Here is a 20483-nt window from a genome sequence, read left to right as displayed (position 1 = left end):
AATAATAATTTATTACTACTACTGATAGGTTTCCCATCCCTTTCTTTGTTTCCTAATGGTTTCATTTGATAGGCCCTCTGTATTTCTTATACATTGGTAGTTAGACTTCCTCTATTAATCTGTTGTTAAAAGAAATACCAATTGTAATCAGTGGTTTAAAGTAACAGTTTATTCTTTCTCATAATTCTGAGGGTGGATGGGCTCAGCTAGTGATTCTTACTTGGTGTCCCTCATGAGATCACAGTGAGATGAAGCTGAGATTGGGCTTTCTGAAGACTATTTTACTTAGCTGTTTGGTGCTCGGCCTGGGAAGGCTGGAATGACTGGAAGTTCTACAGGCATCTCTCCTACCTTCTCCATATGGCTCCCATGGACTCTTTCACCAGGCAGTCAGACTTCTTATGTGGTTTATGACTTATGTCAGTGAGCACACAAGAGTCCAATGCAGAAATGCTTCCAAGCCTTCTCTTGACTTAACCTTGGAAGTCACACAGTGCCACTTTCACATCCTGTTAATTGAAGTGAGTTACAGAAACAACCAGAGTTAAGAGATAGGACCTTATAAAGAATAAGAAAAACAGGAGACATACTTTATTGGGAAGAGATAGAACAGCTTTGGTGATAAGCTTCAGGGAGATGGAATCAAACTGTTTCATCGAAAACACTTTGTAAGTAGGGATGTGAATTTCCATTGCAAGTCTTTCTCCTCCAAAAGTTTGTTTTTAGAGTTAGTCATTATAATCACTGTCTACTTAATTATCATATTTCATTTGTGGCTACAGGGTTACAAAATAGTATTTCTCTAATTGTTTTTCCTTCTTTATTAGTTTGATTATTTTGAAATTTTCTGTTTCAACTATTTACCAGCATTATATCTAGGAAGATCTGGCTATGTTTATCCTTTCCATTTTACTTACTAGTTTCCAAAAGTAATGTGTTATCTTTCTAGCATCTTCTGAATGTAATGACATTTGGAGTGTATTACCAATATAAAGTCATGAATTTATGTGTATTTGATGTGTATCAGTCCATTAGAGTTATTGATGTTTAAGTTGTCCAATCCCTGGCCCATGGGCACCTGTTCAAGGTGGCTACTGGGCCCTTTTAAGGTACTGTCAGTCGTCTGTGATGACTTTGGTGCTATCTGCTATGACAAGATATTTTAGGCTGATCTTGAACCCCTTTTTCCCTGCCCTTGGAAGTAGCCATTTCTCCAATACACTGTGACTCCTTCAAGTAGGGATTATGGCCATTAGAGACCATAGTCTTTTTTTCTTTTTTTAATACAGAGTGCTTCATGAATTTGCATGTCATCCTTGCACAGGGAGTATGTTAATCTTCTCTATATCATTTCAGTTGTAGCATATATGCTGCTGAAGTGAGCACTAGAAATCATAATCTCTGTGCAATGGATATTCTCTGCTTTTCAGACAAGGCAAGCTACTCTGCCTGTTCTTGTTTCTGCATTCCTTATTATTTCTTAGATAATAGTAGAACTTTACTTTTGCCCCAAATAGCGTGGATGTTGCTTTCCCTAAATATGAGACCCTATTTTTGAAATGGTGAATTTAAAAAGCATCCAAAACCATACCTTACGAAATTAAATTTCATAACTGTGCTGTTTAGATCGAATATACTCACTGGCTTATCCGCCAAGCAACATATTCATTTTTCTTTTTATAAATAAAAAGAAAATCCTATTTCCTTTCTCTGGACACAACAGAAATGGCACATCCATTAGTTTTATCTGTACAGAAAGCGTAAAATTAGTCTGTGAGTCTCAAGTGCTATTATTATCATTATAAAATATGCTGCGATTTGTTTAAATTTGCTTAAACCTAGTTCATGTTGTCTGCTTGCACTGAATGCCAATCTGCTTAGTCAGACTAAATGCTCATGATAATTACAGTCTTTTAAATAGATGGGTCTGTGTTATACTAATACATGCGCTTATATACCTCTTGGTAAAATTTTATCTTGATATACTTCATATTAATGGAACATTTAAAAAATTTAAAAATGAAGCTGACTAATTATAATTTAAAGTTAACATTTTAAAGTGTGAGGGGCTTTCTCTTATTGTTGTAGAAATTGTGGGAAAATCTTTGCCCAAGAAATCACTGGCCATGTTTAAAGATGCTGCATTTTGAAACTTCAAGTAACTACCAGTGATTCATCTCAAAGTAATTCTTTTTCAGAAGAAAATCTTATAGGCCATGTTTGGAAAAAAAAAAAGTGCGGGGAAGAAATAGTTGATATTGAAATATGAGGAAATGAATAGGAAATAAAAGGCTATAAAGATTGTTATCAAGAATCCATAAAGATTGACACTCAGGAACTGTTTTGGCTACTTTATTGTACTACAAATAATACTTCATGTTTCTGTGGGCAGCATCTCCAGGTATCCATTGTCCTAACCCTCATACCATGTTCTCTAGCAGCCTTTCTAGGAGGTTAAGAGTTTTTTCCCTGAAAAATGCTTGGTAAAAAGGAGAGAAACAGCTGTAATCAAATCCATTTCAGAAGCCGGGTGTGGTGGTGCATGCCTGTAATCCCAGCACTCAGGAGGCCTGAGTTTGCAAGTTCGAGACCAGCCTGGGCTACAAAGTGACTTCAGTCTTAAGAGAAAATAAAAGCATGAATCATCATATTCATTCATTAGAGTTTTCTTCAAGTTAAAAATAGCTAAAATTTAAAACTGGGAAAGAGAAGATTTCTGGTTTACCACCAGCCTTTAATATGACCTCTTCTCAGTTAATTGAGTTATATATATATTAATCATCTTTACTTTTACCATTTTCTTCTCAAAGACTACTTATTCTGAATAGATAGCAAATTATATATTACTAATACTTCTGCAATGAATGCAAGAATACATATTTGGTTTTGGACAGAAAAGGAATAGTAGTTATATAAATTGTATGAGAAGTATGTATTGTGTGTGCATACATCCATGTGTGTATTTGTTTAATGAGCAGAGCTGAGTTTTGAAAAAAAATATGGAGGTTATGTGTTTCATGCTTTCTGAGGGGAGTTCTAATGATTTAAGGAGTATATTAATATAACATGTGATATGAGTAAATATTAAGAGTAATAAGGAAACTAGTTTGACAGTTCACATTCTAAAATAATAATCTGTTTGGCTCCAGAGAAGATAATCTACCAAGGTGTTAGTTATATTTGTAAGGAATACATACAAATGAGTTTTTTCACAATTTTACCTTTACACTTTTGGGGCTAGATTGTAGAATTAGTAGTTGAAACTTGTTATAGTTTGGGTCTTGATGCCCTCCACCGCCCCCGAAAGCTTCATGCAGTCAAGCTGGCCTTGAACTCACTTTGTATCCCAGGCTGGCATCAAACTCACAGCAGTCCTCCTGCCTCAGCCTCCCAAGTGCTGGGATTACAGGCATATGCCATTATGCCTAGCCAACTATGTTGAATTTTAAAGCAGCAAAATAACTCATTTTTTTAAAAAAGTTGAGCATAAATATTATTAACACAAACATAATGAAATATGCATACAACTTAGAGTACCATTAAAGTAATATAAATACCTAGATGCAATTAAACATCTCTCTCACTAAAGTCTAATTATTTTAATTTGCTCTGTTTGCTGTTTAATGTAACTTGGGTCTTCTCCACATCTCACCCAAATATGAATAGAATTAATTCATGCTCTAAATTTATTTTAGACTCACCTCCCTTTTTCGTTATTGTGTATCTCAGTTCAAGGCGCCTTTAATTGCACCCAGGTATAACTGAGGGCTGCATGTGTGCCATGTGATTGGACTTTTTTCCTTATTCCCCAGCTGCTCCCTACCCTGAGATGTGTGGACTTTTTGAGCTGTAGATTTCAGAGTACTTAACCTTTTGTTAGTTCCTTTTGATTCATGGCATTTTAGCCATTTTTCAAAAATACTGAACTAGATATAGTTAAAACATCGGGAAGATCTGATTGTAGCAGCTCTTACCGAAATTATTCTGTTGGCTGCAGTAAGAGTTAGTCCAGAGCAGTGATCCACAGAGGCCGAATGAAACAAAGTTGGAAATTCTGAGCAAAATCAACAGGGTAACAGGCACTTAGAAGGCTGAACACTAGTAGAAGGCTTTGGGAAAAAAGAAATTCCCCAGTTTTCACTTCTACTACCTGTATTTGATATGGAAATCATGTTTTTTCTGGTGTTAGACAGGGCCACCAATACAAGTTGCCCTGGAGGTTTTCGTAACTCATGCTAAGACAGTTACAGCACTTTACATCAGGAAGGAGTCCTGCTTTACTAAAAGCCTCTAGGGCCACCCTCTATAGGAAGGGAAGTTCCCAAGGGCTGAAGGAAGCAGTGGTCTCTGAGCTTGGAGTGCATCTCTGCTGCTCAGCTGTCTGTGACTATGTACGCTCATTGTTTTCAGTTTTCCTTGTATCCCGAACAAAATGGGCATCTTGTAGAAAATTCTGTACCACTGCAGCCCTGAGGAGCACTCAGCTTTATTGTGCGTGTCGATGTGTGTATGTTTGGCTAGTGTGTTAAAGGGAAATACAAATTGAACAATCTTATTCTCCGCTGTCAACTCACAAGCTATGAGTTCTTGTAGACTAATGTTCACCTATAAAGCACTATTTGAGTTTTGATCTCATGTTTGTGCTACTAGAGCTACAGTTTCCCCAAACTGCATGGCTTTTTGACTAGCCTATGTCTATCTAGTGTAGCATTTTTGACCTTTCTGTTAGCAGGACCTCTGGTTTGAATGTTGTTACCTCCAGTTAGTTTTGATAAATCTGTCCTCCAGAAAATTTGTGAAAAGTTCCAAGATGGGAAAAAATGTGAATACTGCTGAACTTCCTGATGTGGACTCTTGGGAAGAAGTTGACTAAATATGGCATACAATACGTCTGAATGAGGTGTGCTCACTGTAGGCCAAACTTACATTCCATCATCCCCACATCTATGCAACCATGAAAACAAATATTAGTTTGTAACATTTTTCTTGTATTTTTGTACTCTATCCATCGAGATTGGCTTTATCATAATGGTCTTAGGATGCCTGGAAAGACTCTGGAGGAGGCAACATTTTGCATTGCAAGTTGAAACAATGTATAGATTTGTATTTTTCTAGATAGGATATTCTTAGTGGTTTTTATATGATTATCAGTTTTATTTATGGATTCATCTATTCAGCAATCACATATTAGCATCATCTGTAAACCAGGCAACATAGGTACTAGATAGAATAACACGAAATGTTTCCTTTCCTATTGGTACTGGGGATTGAAACTAGGGATAATCTGTCACTGAGCTACATCCAGAGCCCTTTTTATTTTTTATTTTGAGATAAAGTTTTGCTAAATTGCCCAGGCAGAACAGGAACTTGTAATTCTGCCTTAGCCTTGATGAGTGGAAGATACACAAGCTAACAATGATTTACAGTAGCATCTGAGAGTTTCTGTGCCAGCCATGCACATACCTAAGGTGGGTGTGGGGATCTAGGCAAGTGTCCTTAAGTAAGTAATGCTTTATTGAATGTTAAGGAAGAGTGGTATCACCAGGTAGAATCAGTGGGGGAGGATGTCAAAGGCAACCCTGGAGTCAGAAGCATGCAGACATATGGAATATAGGAGACAATTGTATGGAGCCTGAATACAGAGTGAGCTAGAGGTATGAAGAAGTGTAAAGGGTTTGGGTCATGGAAGCCAGATGTGCCGTTGTAAGGCATTTAGTTTGAATTTTATAGGCACTGGGAATCAAGTGAATAAAAACAGCATGTGACACGGGAAACTCAGGACCTAAGAAACATGTTTGTGTTATTAATGGAAGAGTCTTGGGTGAGATTTGATGCTGATATGGAGGAACCATAGTCCAGAAAGACAAGTGAAAATATGGGAAAGAGAAGACACAACCCATAGGACAGTATCTGTTTCTCAGCTTACATTTCCTGGACAAGTCACAGTATCCACTACTTAGGTTTTCTTATTTTATTGGTAGATGGCTTTGTGGTTTGCCTCTAAGTATGTCTGCCCTTTGGATCTTTTGTTAAATCTTTGAATTGGAAATGAGTTAATAAGTTAATGTCAAGTGTTTCCATATTCTGTTTTCAGCATGATCTAGATCTTTCAAAACTTGGGTAATATGGGCTTTAAAAAAATCTGTGCCTGCCCAACTGGTTTATGTCAGCATTTTGGAAAGAATATCAGTCTTTAAATCAGTGTTAGAGATATAAACCCTCTGGAGAGTGCAGAATCCCTGATGCATGCTAATTTTGTACTTATCCAGGTGGAAGAAGGCGAGGAATAGCCAAAGCTATAGATAGAAAAAAGGCATGTCAGTTGCAACCTGGTCTCAGTTTGGGCTTAGTTCTCCTCACCAATCCCATATAGTGATATTGGTGCTTTATTTATTTATTTTTAACTTGTACCATATTAAGATCTTACTTTGACAAATCACATTTGATTTATAGTCTGTGCTTTTGGCATGTGCTTTAATGGCATTAGCCAACTCTAGACACATACTGAATTCATTATGTACCTTATGTATGTAAGTAGTAATACTTCCTTTTAATGAACATACGGTAACATCAAAGTGCTGTGAGGGTGTTTTACAAAAGTGTCTTTGTGCCGTGCTCTTCCAAAGTTTGGAGATGTGTGTTAAAGACTAATATGCTGTATTTTAAGTTGTATTTTAATGGAGCATTATAATTTTGCCCTCTTCTTAAGGTGAGTAGTCTGTTATAGTCTGCTTGAGTCTTTGATTCTGAAGCTTGACTTTTAATTGGAATTCCACATTTTTTACATGTAAATTTATTTGTGACCAGATGAATTAAGACCTCAAAAAGTAAAATTGAATTGTAACCTGAGATTATGATATTGACAGAGTAGGGAGGGTACTCTTTTTCTTATTTCCCATAGATAATAAGAAATCTACAGAGTCTACTGATAGGTATATGAGTAGCATTAAACCTCGACTATATCCCCTATAAGATTGTTTGTCCTTAAAATGTGAACACCCTTCAATAATATTTGAGAGCAGGACTTTTCCAAGGCAGGGTATTAGAGTGTGAGAAGTGAGCCAGCCACAGATAGGGCTTCAAGGTCTAACGTGACTCAGAGTGAGCTGATGGATAATCTGAATTCCCATCCCACTCCTCATCTGTGTGTGGGATCTGATCAACGGTCTGAGCAGAGCCGCAGTCTTCTTTGTGAGGTGATCCAAGGACTCAAATGTATGACAGTATTTTGGAGTTTCTTTGGGAAGAAGGGGAGTATTTGGAGGATATTAGCAACTTTTTTTTTCAACACTAGGGATTGAACCCAGGACCTTTGCACTGAGTGATATCCCCAGCCCTTAGCTATAAATATATATTAAAATATATAATGAATTTTAATATAGTATGTATATTTTAATATATAAAGTATAAATTACATATATGTTTTTTGACAGGTTTTTGCAAATTCACTAAGTGGCCCAGGCTGGGCTCCAATTTGCTATCCTCCTGCCTCAGCCTCCCAGAGTGCTGGAATTATAGGCATGTACCATCACACCCAGCTCTGGGCTCTAGGCAACTCTTTGAAGCCAAAAGAGGTCATAACTTGTGGGGGAAAGGATTGTCAGAGCTCTGGCTAAACAGGCTGAGATGGAACAAAGTTCTAGTCAAAAAGAACCCTGATACTGGGCAAGGAGCCTGGCGTTTGGTGTATGTGCCAGGGAAGGGTGACAGCCTGTTGAGCGTCAGGGATTCCCCTGGCTAGGGTTGCCTGAAGGCAGATAATGGTTTGTTGGTGGACAGTAGTTTCCAGAGGGGTGAGGCCTTTTGTGGTCTGCAGGTGCGGTCAGGGTTGGCTCAGTGGCTGGGCAGGGCTGGGCCTCCAGGTTGAAGGTCGCCTTTAATTATGACAGGGCGAGGCAAGGGCACCTTGACTGTCTCTGAAACTAATAAGATCTTCATGACAAATAGTTCCAGGAGACCTTGAGAATCTCTGGGAATATGGGCTGGAAGCCTTACTCACAGAAACATAGAATCTGATTCTTTTTACTCTTCATGATAAAACAAAAATGAAATATTAGTAATAGTTAAGGTATGTACCAGCTTTGTATTTAAAGGTCTGAAGTAAGGACAGTAAATATATTTTTAATTTGGTGTGGCATTGTGTACTATCTAAATTTGTAATTCATTCTTTTAAGTTACAGGAAATGATTAGAAGTAGGAAGCATGTGGTCTGTCTGTTTTTCGAGTCTTGTTGCATGTTACCATGCTCCAGCATTTCAAGGACAAAGGGAAAAATTTTAACATTCATTAGAATCTCATGTTGAAAGAACTATCTGTAGTACGATTCTTTTTATGTGCAATTTATATCATAGTTTATCAGCAATAAGTCCATAGATCATTTATTGAATTATTTCATTTGTAAACTCTTACATATTTTTTGAGTGCAAATTTAAATCAAACTGTCTAAAATATTGGAAGCATTTTTCTCAAGCCCAGAGGGTATTGATATGTGCTCCTTCCCAAATGCAGAGGAGTTTTATGTGTTCAGATGTTTTCTGTCAACAAATCTGTTGATAAAAATATGGCTATAACATCTGGGATAAAATTTGATATATGCACTTGTAATATTGACATAATTGTATTATTAAGTATATTGTGTATAAACGTCTTTTTATGTCTTTTTTTATCTGGAAGATAAATATTTATTTTAGGAGGTAATGAAATTAGGCTGACTTTTTATTTAAATCTCAGTTTTTTACCTCAGCATATGGTTTTACTTATAAAGAATCACTGTTTTATTTTTTCTCTTGAGGTGATCAGGTTGTGGTAAATTGATTGGTATTAATACAACTCACAGCCATAAAGGATTGATTTGTTTAGGAAAAAAGATTAAGTATTTTCCTACATGTAAGGCATTGTTGTCCTGATAGAGAGCCAAATTCCTGGAGTGATGGTAGGGGATAGAACCAAGTTCTTGCTCTTAATTTATTTGTTCTTATGAGAAATGAAATATTCAGGTAAATTGGATGACTCTGGTGCCTGTTTAAGAAAACATCCAGTAGGGCAAACCTGTTTGTGTAATCAGATTAATGTCTGAATTTTGCTTAGTAACCATTGAGTTCTAGCAGAGCAACTGGATGTTCTTGCCATAGATTGAAACAGTATGTGTTAAAGTTGTATTAGTCAAGATGTATACCTGAATATTTTGCTTTTGTAGTTACAATTTCTTTTTCTCCCCTCCCTTCCTTTCCCTTCCCTTCCCTTCCCTTCCCTTCCCCCCTCCCTCCCTTCTTTCTCTTTCTCTCTCTTTCTCTCTTTCTCTCTTTCTCTTTCTCTCTCTTTCTTTCTTTCTTTCTTTCTTTCTTTCTTTCTTTCTTTCTTTCTTTCTTTCTTTTTGTACAAGGGAATGAACCTATGACCTTAAACATGCTAGACAAGTACTCTGTCATTGAGCTACATGCTCATAACTCCACTCCCGCTTTTTTTTAATTTTGAGGTAGGGTCTCAGTAAGTTGACCAGGCTGGCTTCAGCCTCTTGAGTAACTGGGTTCACAGACGTGCATCATCATAGCCATCTCAGAATTAAATTCCAACCTTCTGTTTCTTTTTCCTTTGGAGAATCAATCCTCAAATAAAGTTTCCCAGTAAACACTGACTCTGGACTGCTAAGAGGTACTATTCTGATAGCTGAGAAATGTTTACTATTTGGACATAAAAGGCAATCTTCAAGAAAGAGAGAAGGAAGGTCAGTTTAATAGAAGGCTGTCTTTTTGACCATAATTTCATTCTCACAGTGCTTTTACACCTGCTTGAACCTGGCCATTTCAGTGGTTGTACTAGATCAACAGAGAAATGGCTGTTAGCCCTATTCTACAGCTGAAGAAACAGCCTCAAGAAAAAGATGTGCTCAGAACCTGAGTTTGTTGTCCGTGGGCTGGTTCTGAACTCAGGCAGGCTAAGTCTCCAGGCCCAGCCAGGCCAGGGCCAAGTAGAGGTAGCCTGCTGTTCATGTCAGCACTCCAGAGCTTTCTTTCAGATAGTCAGGATGTTGAGCGCTGGTCAGCCTGATTTGATAACAGTTTGATAAGATGTGGAATCTTCTGTGATTAGAGAGAGAAATCTGATAAGGTACAAGAGTCACTGTGAAACAGATAAAGGCTCTCAAAAGGCTGCCTCCAGTTAGTATTCCCTGGCTGGTCCTTAGCACGTGCTTCCATGTGTTTATTATGTAGCTCACACTCAGAATCACCCTGGGGCAGGTTGAGCCATTTGAGCACTTTCTAAAAAGTCATGTGCATGTATTCACACACACATGAGGAGGAGGACTAAAGAGAGAGTCCTATGTAAGTAAAAGGATTCATTTCCTTTGCCAGTCCTTAGATGAGAGATAGTTTAGTTACATCAGAAAACTTCTTTTGGCTTATTATATAATTGTGTTCCGAACTAAAAGTTGACTTATTTGACTTACTTGTGATTGCAATTTAAAGAATTGTTAGAGCTGAGAGATACCACCGAATCATCCATCACTTTCCATTCTGTAGCGTGAACACAGACCTAAAGACTGGCCTAGGATTTTTGTCATAGGCGAATAAAAAAAAATCACCAACTCTAGGAGAAAAGGAATTTTTTCAGAGGACACTGAGCAGCAGTAGAAATGCTGGGGAAGCCAAGCTGGCTGAAAAATAAGGGACCAAAAAAATGATTTATGGTACATAGAACCATGGGCAAAGTCCTGTGCTGCAACCAGTGCAACACGGAATGGAAGTCCTTGGGTCACTCAGTCTAGACTGCATAGAGCAGGGTTATAGGCCTTCACCCCAGTGGGCCTTTTTACTGTCCTGTGGGAGGGAGGGCTGTCTCTTTGCAAGGCTTATTCAAACTAGAGTATCCAACAGTTAGCTCTTATGGAAACAACCTGTTAGTGAGTGGTTAAAGGATTAGAACTCAGGCTTTCTGACATTTTCCAGGATACTACATTTATAACTAATATTGATTAACTTTGTAAAAACTAGCAGAGGTTCTCTAGTTTTTAAGAGAAATAAAATCCCCTAGATTAGGATTTAGTAATTCTATTATTTCTACACAGTCTTTTACCCCATCGACAGCATTTTCCTTTCAGTTGAAAACCATTCTCTTGTTCTCCTTTCCTTTGTGACAAACAGGTGATAAAAGAAAAAGAACAAACAAACTTGTCAGAGGTAAAAAGTAAAGAGGGAGAAAGAGATTAGAGATTAGTTGTTATGAATTTTAGGAAAGGTTTGCCAGATTGATGAGCAGTAAAACCATTTAGAAAGGCAAGAAACGAGAGAAAAACAAAAAAAAACCCACTTAGTACTGGGAAAATATCCAAGGTTCCCTCCCCCCTTAATTAAAAGAAATCATTTTAAGCAATAACTGTGACTTGCAAGTATAAAGTTTTGGCTTTCCAATAATTTTTTACCTTTAATAAAAGATAAATATAGTAATAAATGACATTTATTGAACACTGTTGTGTTTCAGTATACATTACTACCTGATTTATTTTTCACAATAATTCTGTGCCAATCCCATTGTCATTTCCCTTGCATAGATGACAGACTAGAACCTTAAGTGAAGCAGCTGGCATGAGTTAGTATATATGGAACCTGACCTGAAGCTACTGCTATGCAAGAAGCTTTACAAATTTTCCTGGAACTAAAGAGAGAGAAGAAATGTTTTGAGCATTGGGTTTGGTGGCAGTTTAAGAAAACTGGAAAGACAAAGTAAGCATACTAGGGACTGGTTAAGACTTTGGGAGCCTGTAACTTTCCAGCATAGCTGTAAACTTCCTGAGGGCAAATGGATCAATCTGACCTTTTCCACTTTCTGATATCCACAGTGATACTTGCTCAGTGTCTGGCATATAGCAGGTATTCAACAAATATTTTCAAGAGAAATGAATCTCCAGCATCCTCAGGTCAGTTTCCTTAGATCAAGATACCAGCTGTCTGGAAAGTAATTTGTTAAAGAGAACTACCTGCTGCAAAGCTGGGCACTCTGAGGAGGCTCACCAGAGAGTTTAGTGCCTTTCACAGACGATGAACAAGGAAGCCTGTCCAGGGTTTTTAGGCTCCGTAACTGTGTAGTCCATAAAAAAGTCTCTATAGTATGTTTTGTTTTTTCCTTTCCAACTTTATTTCAATTAATTTCTGTCACATTGCTCTCTTTCCCTTTTTCCTCCTAAAATATATAAACAACTATTTTTGGCTTGTGTTAGAGCAAGAATTGATTGTCCTGGAGCAGGCACAGGGAGTCTTCATTGTAAACTAATGTATAGAACATTTTTGTACAGAAATAGCTAATGAATACCCAAAGCATTCTGTTGTTTGCAGTTTAAATGTGGCTTCATTTTTGTTCAACTCTAGCTAGATTCTTAACTGTCTGAGAACTAGAAAACTTACTCCTCATTAGATTCATTTAAAACTTTTGCAAGAAAGAAAAGTCCTGAGGGTATAGAAACTTTATGTACTTGAGTATGTCATGTTAGGCATTTGACAACGTTTCGTTTACATGGGGCCAAAGACCGCAGATCCACCCTGATTGCTAATTATGCAGATCGTAAATAGCTTATTCTAGAATTTAGGGTGAGACAAAAGAAACATGAAGGAACAAAAGGCCCATGATAATGAAAAAGATATTGTGAAGAGAAAGGCTGGGCAGAATTATGATGCAGGTCACATCCTGTGCCCGCATTTAATTGTACCTTTGTATTTAATAATAAAAATGATTGCATGCTCAGTGCTAACAGGATCCCTTCTTGAGAACTGTAGTGTGAATAAGTGACAGAAAATTACTCCCAATTCATAAACTTGGAATATTATGCTTTTATTTAGTGTTTCACAAGTCTGTACTGGATCTCTTCTGCAAAAATGTACTAAATTTAAAGATTTTTAAACTTACAAATATAAAATATCTTTAAACTTAAATAAAGTTTAAACTAGTGAATACATCTAAAGCCTAGGTGGACACTTTAGAGTATAAATGAAAGAAACAGTACTTCTGCAGACATGTATACTGGGGTTCTACTAATACTATAGTCACATCTCTGGTACTTTATGCTGTTATATAAGCTTTGGATGTAATTACAAATTAGCAACGATTAAGTTTATAGGTAGTCGTGCTGTTGCGATGTCATTGCCTTCATCACTCAGGTTTTATTGCTCATGCATTGAAGTGGTCATCACTCCTTTGATGTTGTCTGGGGTTGCCTGGATGATTCTCTGTCTGCTGAACTTGCACTTCTGTGTGGAGGTATTGGCTGTCAGTAATGACATAGCCTTTCCCAGGATGGCAGGGTTGCATTGCCACATATTTCTTATCCTCCTCCTGGTATCAGCTAATCTGAGGATGCTTTTTTCATGATGTTGTCATGGGGCAGGAGCACAAGCAGAGACACACAAGTGCTCTTCTGAAGCTCTATTTTTGTCACACTTACTAATATTCCATTTACCAAGCAATCTAACTGATGGCTGAGTCCAGAATCAGCATAGAAAGTGACACTGAAGACAAAACAGAGGGCATGTTACAGGGAGAGAGAAGTGGAGCAATATTTACAAAATACTGCATAGTCCATAAAAGGTAATTAATCAGATTAATTTTAGATCCAGTGGTGGAGGAGTATGATTTCTGATTTTGCCTTTTTCTTCCTTTTTGTTTCATGAAGCATGTCTTTGGTCATTATAAATGCTCAGTCTCTTTCTGATATGTGGAGCAAAGTTAGAGAAACCAGAAATGGGAAAAATGTAGAAGTGACATCTTGAAAGGGAAAAACAACTATTAAAGATTGGCCTTTACATGCCCTGTGTGGTTTCAGTTACCTTGCTCCCCTAATGTGTGGGACAGAGAAGCCTAGAGGAAAGCAATGTATGCCACATTTCCCCAGCCAGGTTGGTGACGCTCACAGAAGCTGCAACCCAGCTTTTCTAAGGCCCGTGCCACCCTGCACCATTGTTTACAGGGGTGGGTCCTCTCCGTGGGGCTCCCTTTGCTTCCCTGAGCCCTGCCACTCCTTACACACAATGAATACTTCTAGAACAGATGTACTTTTGGACATGGTATATTGTCATCAGTCGCTATGAAGACTATGTTCTCATTTCAGATTTTCTCTTTTAAACTTACTCATCCCACATATTCAAAGCAGAATTTGATCCCCTTACATGTATGTGTGTGTGTAAACATACCTTTTTTTGCTGTCGCTCTACCTGCACAGTCTGAGTTCGGCAGACTGCAAAGGGGAAGCTGTCAGAGTGGTCATTGTGACACTTTCGGTCTGAGACAATGAAGCAGGCTCTGTGGATTTTGTTGGAAATGGGAATAAAGCTTGCTCGCAGCCCTCCTTCCCCTTCTTGCTAGAAGTAGTCAACCTGATCACATGATCCCCAGGGCAGAGCAATGGTAGACCGAAAGAAATACTCTCAGTGACAGTTTTCATTGGTGATAAAATTATGGGTGCATGTTATTTTAATGAAAAACTATTTTTCTAACAGTTAGATTTTCTACTCTGTTAGGTGGATACCAGACAGACAGGTCAGTGCATACACAAACCTGCACACAGTAAAGGACCATTTTGAAGTGTGCTGGATTGAAAGGAAGATTGTATATAGACTTTCACAGCAGCACAGAATTTTAGACCTGCAGGAACAAGAAAATGCCAACTAATTTGTTACCTTTTTTTTCATATTTACCCTTTCTTCATAGTCCTCACACACTCAGTGATTATTTTTCTTTTTTCAGCTATTTTGCGTGTTAACTTACTTGCCAAACTTTGACTCTGAGGAGAGCAATAGTGCTGTCTCCAAAATATTTAAATGTAAGACCTATCTTTTAGATGTAAAGTGTGTGTGGTCACCTGTATTTCACTTCAAATACCCCTCACTGTTTGTTGTGCAGGACCACTGAGGGTTAAGATAAACTCCTCTCTACCACCACCAACTTTATTCTTTTTGGTGGGTAGATTTTATATTTTGTTTTTCTAAACAACAGAAAACAGTTATAGTTCCACGTCTTATGTGCTTCCTCCCCTATGAGCTGTAAGCTCAGTATGTGCACATATGTAAGATTTCAAGTGCAAACGAGAACAGAGCAGGAAACAGATTTTCACAGTTACCGTCTGGGTCCTTGTGCAAGTGCCAATGTAAAGCTACTCGCTGAAGAGTGAAACACAGTATAATGTTGCCTGGCTCTAAGGAAACAGATTTGAAAATCTCAACTTCAAAGCAAATCAGTTGAGTAGGGTTGTGGTATTACTGTGTCACATTCCAGTGACATGCAGTGTTGTCACAAACTTTTTCCTTCAGAAGTAAAGTTATGGGAGGCATTGAGATACCTTTCAAAATGCCAGGAAAGGGAGTTGGGGAAATTTAGTTAAGAATAATGAAAATATGTCACCTATAACCCAGGAAGCATATATTGCAAGCATCCAGGTGTTTCAGGGTACAGGGCAACTTTAATGTGGGCTGGGGGAGGAGGTTTGTCCTGAATTCGGGAAAGTGCATGGATCAGGGTGAATGTCTAGAAAGAAGGGGGCTGTTGGGTGGAGGTTTGAGCTCTTGAGCTCAGTAGGAAAAAATTACTTGTTTAATTTTTAGAAGCAAATAATAATTACCTTTAAAGTCTGCAGAGCAAGGGGCAGCATGTGGGAAAAGTTCTGAAGAAATCATATATAACCATTCCTCCTTGCCTTCTCATTTACTCAACTTTATTATTTAGGTTGGATTCAAACTTTATTTAAAATTTATTCAACTTTATTTAAGTACTAGTTAAAGTACTTAAAAGACTAAAGTTAAGTTCAGTTTTTATGTTTTTCTGGAATTTTGCATGTTTCTGATTTTCCCTGTGCCCCTCAAATGTCTTGCAATCAACTTATTCATATCTGAATTATTTTTTAGTGAAAGATGAGGCATCTCAATCCACAGTTAGAGATAAGACTTTCAATACCTGTTTAACATTTTGGGTTGAGTTGGGCTAAATTTACCATTTTAACACTTAGTGGAAACCTATTCTGCACCTGGTACTAATGAGAAAAGGAGGGAGGGGCGAAGGAGAAGGAGAGGAAGGCGTGGGAAGAGAAAGAGGGAGGAGGGGAGGGAGGGAGGAGCAGCAGGGGACTGACTTGTTTCTTGAGTGGATGGATGAATGGGTGAATATAGTATTATTATTTTTTTTTTTTTCCGGTACCGGGAACCGAACTCACGACCTTGCGCTTGCCAGGCAGGCGCTTTGCCGATGAGCTAAATCCCCAGCCCCTATAGTATTATTGAAAGACTGTAAAAGGTACCTGCGAGATAGAAGGGCAATCCAGGGGGAGGAGCGAACAGTTTGGCCTCAGAGGGGACACGGTGCTGACAGGGGAGGCCTCGTGGGAAGATACTTGACCAGATCGTAAAGGGTGAACAGTAGTTTTCCAGTTGCCAGGGTGGTACCCAGCCAGTAGTGTAGGTGAAGTTGGGAAGGTGTAAAATGGTTTGAATGTTCAGGGTGTTGCAAATAATTTGGCAGTCCTAGATCGTAGGAATAATGTGTCAAGAATTTTGACAGGTGAGTAACACGTCACAAAGGGTCTTTGTTAGTAAGTCACATTCCTGGTTAGTTAGTTCATGGCAGGTAGTGCTGGGGGTGGAAATGGAAAAATAAGAAGCATTGATCTTCTTTACTTTAGATTGTACTGGCATTTAGAAGATAATTAGGGTTCTGGGTGTGGTGGTGCACACCTACAATCCTAGCACTCCAGAGGCTGAGGCAGGAGGACTGCAGTGAGTTTGAGGCCACCCTTGGCTACATAGTGTGTTCAAGGCCAGCTCCTGAACAACATAGTGAGACCCTGTCTCAAAGAACAAAACAAAAAATAATTAGGGAAACATTTTTTAGTATGGAAACAACAGAGCCTGGTGAACTATACTAATACTTTAAGCTATACAAGTATGACAGACTGATATTCTGAGATTTTTAGATTTTTAAAATGTATCAAAATTTTATATTTTCAAATTCAGCATAGAATTTGTAATGGATATATCACTTGACCAAGAAATTTGTCATTTCATAAGTGGAATTTCTGCCTGGTTGCTTGGAACAGTGACTTCATTTAGGAGTGAAAATAATTCATTTACACAAAGCTGTCCAGAGATATATCCTGTCTATGAGTCAACACACCCAAATGGGGGAAGTGCACTATGATGTGCTTTCTCTGCTGGGTAGGGTGTTTTATTGTGACAGATAAACATCTACCATACAGAGTGGGTGGAATGAGTACTATGTGATCTCCTTAGGCTGAAAAGAAAAAAAAAATGTGTTTTTGTTCTTTTTTTTTTAAATACCAGAAATCAAACTCTGGATCTTGTGCTTACAGGCAGGTACTTATGCCACTGAGCTATATCCCCGGTGCGAAAAGAAAATTTAGATGAATTTTTTATTTAGTTTCTGTGGGCTGTGTGCATGTAACTTTGTGGAACATATTTCAGTTGTAGGGTTTTTTTTAAAAATTTGTGTGTGTGTGTGTTCACGTGCATGTGCTTGTGTGTGTGCAGATATGCTTGTTGGGGGTCTTGCAGGGTCTTACACATGCTAGGCAAATGCTTTACCACTAAGCTAAGCCATAGCCACATAAGACCAGTTTTAGACAGGAGCTGTACATTAAAAAAGTTGTTTTCTTAAACTTAACTTTGAATGCACTACTATTTTAATTTTCAGATTTGTTAAGTTGAAGCTGATAGAATTGCTATTTTTTCTTTTTACTTATTGCTCTACTAGGTCAGTTGTCATTGGTGTTTTCTTCTCCTACTTTCAGTCTCTTAATTTTTGTATAGGAAACTGTAGGAAAATATATTTTGTGCTAATACAGGATGCATTTTTGCATAAGACAAGTCCAAAACAGTAAAATTTTTCCATCTTGAGGTTTAATGAATGTTCTCCCTGTGATAGTGCTTATAATTTTGGGGAAAGCTGCTTGGCTAAAATTGTATTAGTTCAGCAGTTTTAGAATAAGATGTTTGTGGGAGGGGCGACAGAACCTTCAGTCATTGATTCTGTCTTTATAACTGCCCTTTTAGCTGGAACAGATTACTTGTGTAGTGCTTCTAGCCCTGCACAGACTGAATCATAAGGAAGAAACTTTACATAAACCATTTATACTCAATGTTTGGTATGCTGGCAACATAAATCAACAACAATATCCATTACAAATTCATCCCTTTATCAGTATTATCTTGATAGAACTGATCCCAATGTGTGGGAGTTTGAACTCTGCTTCAATACATCTAGCCCTGGGTAATTAATTATTCAGGGCACAGAGAACCTGGCCCCAGCAATGTAGAGTAATTCTTCCTGGTCAGCGTTAACTCCACTGGCAATAATAAATAGAAAAAGTCTCCAGTGATGCCAGGATTTTAAAGTGATTAATCATCTTCCCCCTTAGACTCCCCCTTAGTTTTTTTTTAACTAGGATTTTTCAGCAATAAATCTTTAACAATACAGGTAGGAATTGTTCTGTAATTAAATTTTGCCCTGCTTAATTTCTTACCTTTTATGTGCAATTAAAAAAATGTTACATTTTAAGGGGCCCTGATCAAAATTCTAACCAAGAAAAATCCTTTTATGGAATACAGAGACATTCTCTATGGAGGATTAGATTCTGATTTTGAATATTAGATAGAGCGCATACTCATAAAAATTGTTCATCAACACCAGTTGGGGTGTCAAATATTCTGAAGTTTTGAATTGCTTCACTTTCATGCTTATGGGTTTTCTGTATTAGGAAGAATCTGACATATACATATGTTCCCACATGGAGAGAATAATTATTTCTTAACTTTGAGATAATGGATGTCAGCTTCTTGGAAAAGGGGTAGTTTTTCTCTATTTTTTGTGGCACACAAAACGTACTTGCTGAAGTGGTAGGTAAATGCCTGACTGAGGATGCCCATGTATTTTCAAATCACACCCCATAGAGCTGCCCAGCCATCATGTATATTCTGGGCGACAGGGACAGATGTGATATATCTCTTGTGACACACTTCTGTACCACCAGTCTGTGGCTCGAGGTGACTCCTGTCTGTCCTCTGGTGCTTTTCCTTGCCGCAGGACAACACAACGATGCACGGATGAACCTTGCCATTGCTCTCACTGCTGCCAGGTATGGGGCTGCCACAGCCAATTACATGGAGGTGGTGAGCTTGCTCAAGAGGACAGACCCCGAGACAGGGACAGAGCGCGTGAACGGGGCCCGGTGCAAAGATGTCCTCACAGGTAGGCCAAGTCTTCGGGAAGGAGAGATTTCTTAGCATTTGTCTTCCTTATATAATGTCTAAATTATATTTTTTGTGTCACTTTTCTTTCATTTAAGCCAGACTTCAGAGTCACATTACTTATATTCTTTATGGTCAACAATGACGGCTTTAACATGAAAATTTTTCCTTGTGGGACTTGACAATTTTTTCCCCTTTGTGTTAAATAATAATAATAATAATAATAATAATAATAATAATAATACCAATTCCCCCCAAAATTCCCACAGCTATGAATGCATTTCATTGTCTTTACAAAAACATATTATTAATTAAAGAAATGTGCCAAGTTTCAAAGTATCACTCAGGTGACACAAGCAGGTCATTTATACAATGCTGAAGTCAATCGCCTTTAGCTCTGATTAGATTGTCATTCTTGCCCTGGTCCTGTGGCCATGCAGGCAGTTGGAAAATTGCATCGTTCTTGAATAAAACCAACACTAGGAAATACATTATCTCACAGCAGTGCTGCTTGCACATGTGAGTGTGAGGAGAAAGTGGCTTATCTACTCATTTTACTTGCTTCATGTGTGGCACCTTGATCCTGGGTACTTTGTAAATAGACTGAGAAACACAGTGAAAAAGTGGCATGCTTTTTCCCTTTAATTTGGACTTGTTTGGGTAAATTTACTCAGGAGTGAGCCTTTTGTTTGGCTCTTCAATAACTCTGACTGCTCATGTCCCTTAGTGTAGTATGCAATATACTTTGCCATAGGTTAAGTTAATAGGTGAATTAATAATCCACAGCCTCAGTGAGCAGAGAAACAAATGGGGTGTGTGATTGATGCTGCTTTCTTTTACAGGGAAGGAATTTGATGTGAGAGCCAAATGTGTTATCAATGCTACGGGACCTTTCACAGACACAGTTCGAAAAATGGATGATAAGAGTGCTGCAGCTATCTGCCAGCCAAGTGCGGGTGTCCATATTGTGATGCCTGGCTATTACAGGTAACTGCATTTCATCTTACTGGCCAGCACCCGAGAAGGGGGACACAAGCAATTGTCTATGCATTTAATTTCTTCTTGCATACTCTTTTTAATAATATGTGGTCTAACTGCTGCTCACAATGAGGAGAAGAAAAGCAGCTCTTCCAAAACAATATAAACCAGCCCTGAGAATGACTTAGCCATTTGCAGCAGTACTTGTTTCTAAGGGATAATGATTTGGTATCTATTTTTTACACTCTATATTTTATCCAGTGTAGTCAC

The 20483-nt window shown here is 38.1% G+C and overlaps 1 protein-coding gene across 2 annotated transcripts in view; it reads left to right on the top strand.

Moving 5' to 3' along the window:
• Gpd2 (glycerol-3-phosphate dehydrogenase 2 (mitochondrial)) overlaps nt 1–20483 on the top strand; it is a 108330-nt gene that overhangs the window by 49540 nt on the left and 38307 nt on the right. For both annotated transcript variants that reach the window (XM_005393415.2, XM_005393414.2), the window contains exons 7-8: nt 19072–19236; nt 20078–20222. In XM_005393415.2, coding sequence (XP_005393472.1) covers nt 19072–19236; nt 20078–20222 — 310 coding nt within the window. The remainder of the gene's footprint in view (nt 1–19071; nt 19237–20077; nt 20223–20483) is intronic.

Source organism: Chinchilla lanigera, unplaced genomic scaffold (genome assembly GCF_000276665.1).
Source record: "Chinchilla lanigera isolate Chin_1 unplaced genomic scaffold, ChiLan1.0 scaffold00048, whole genome shotgun sequence".
NCBI lineage: Eukaryota > Metazoa > Chordata > Mammalia > Rodentia > Chinchillidae > Chinchilla > Chinchilla lanigera.
The sequence above is the reverse complement of the archived record's forward strand: the minus strand, read 5'-3'. Positions and strand labels throughout refer to the sequence as shown.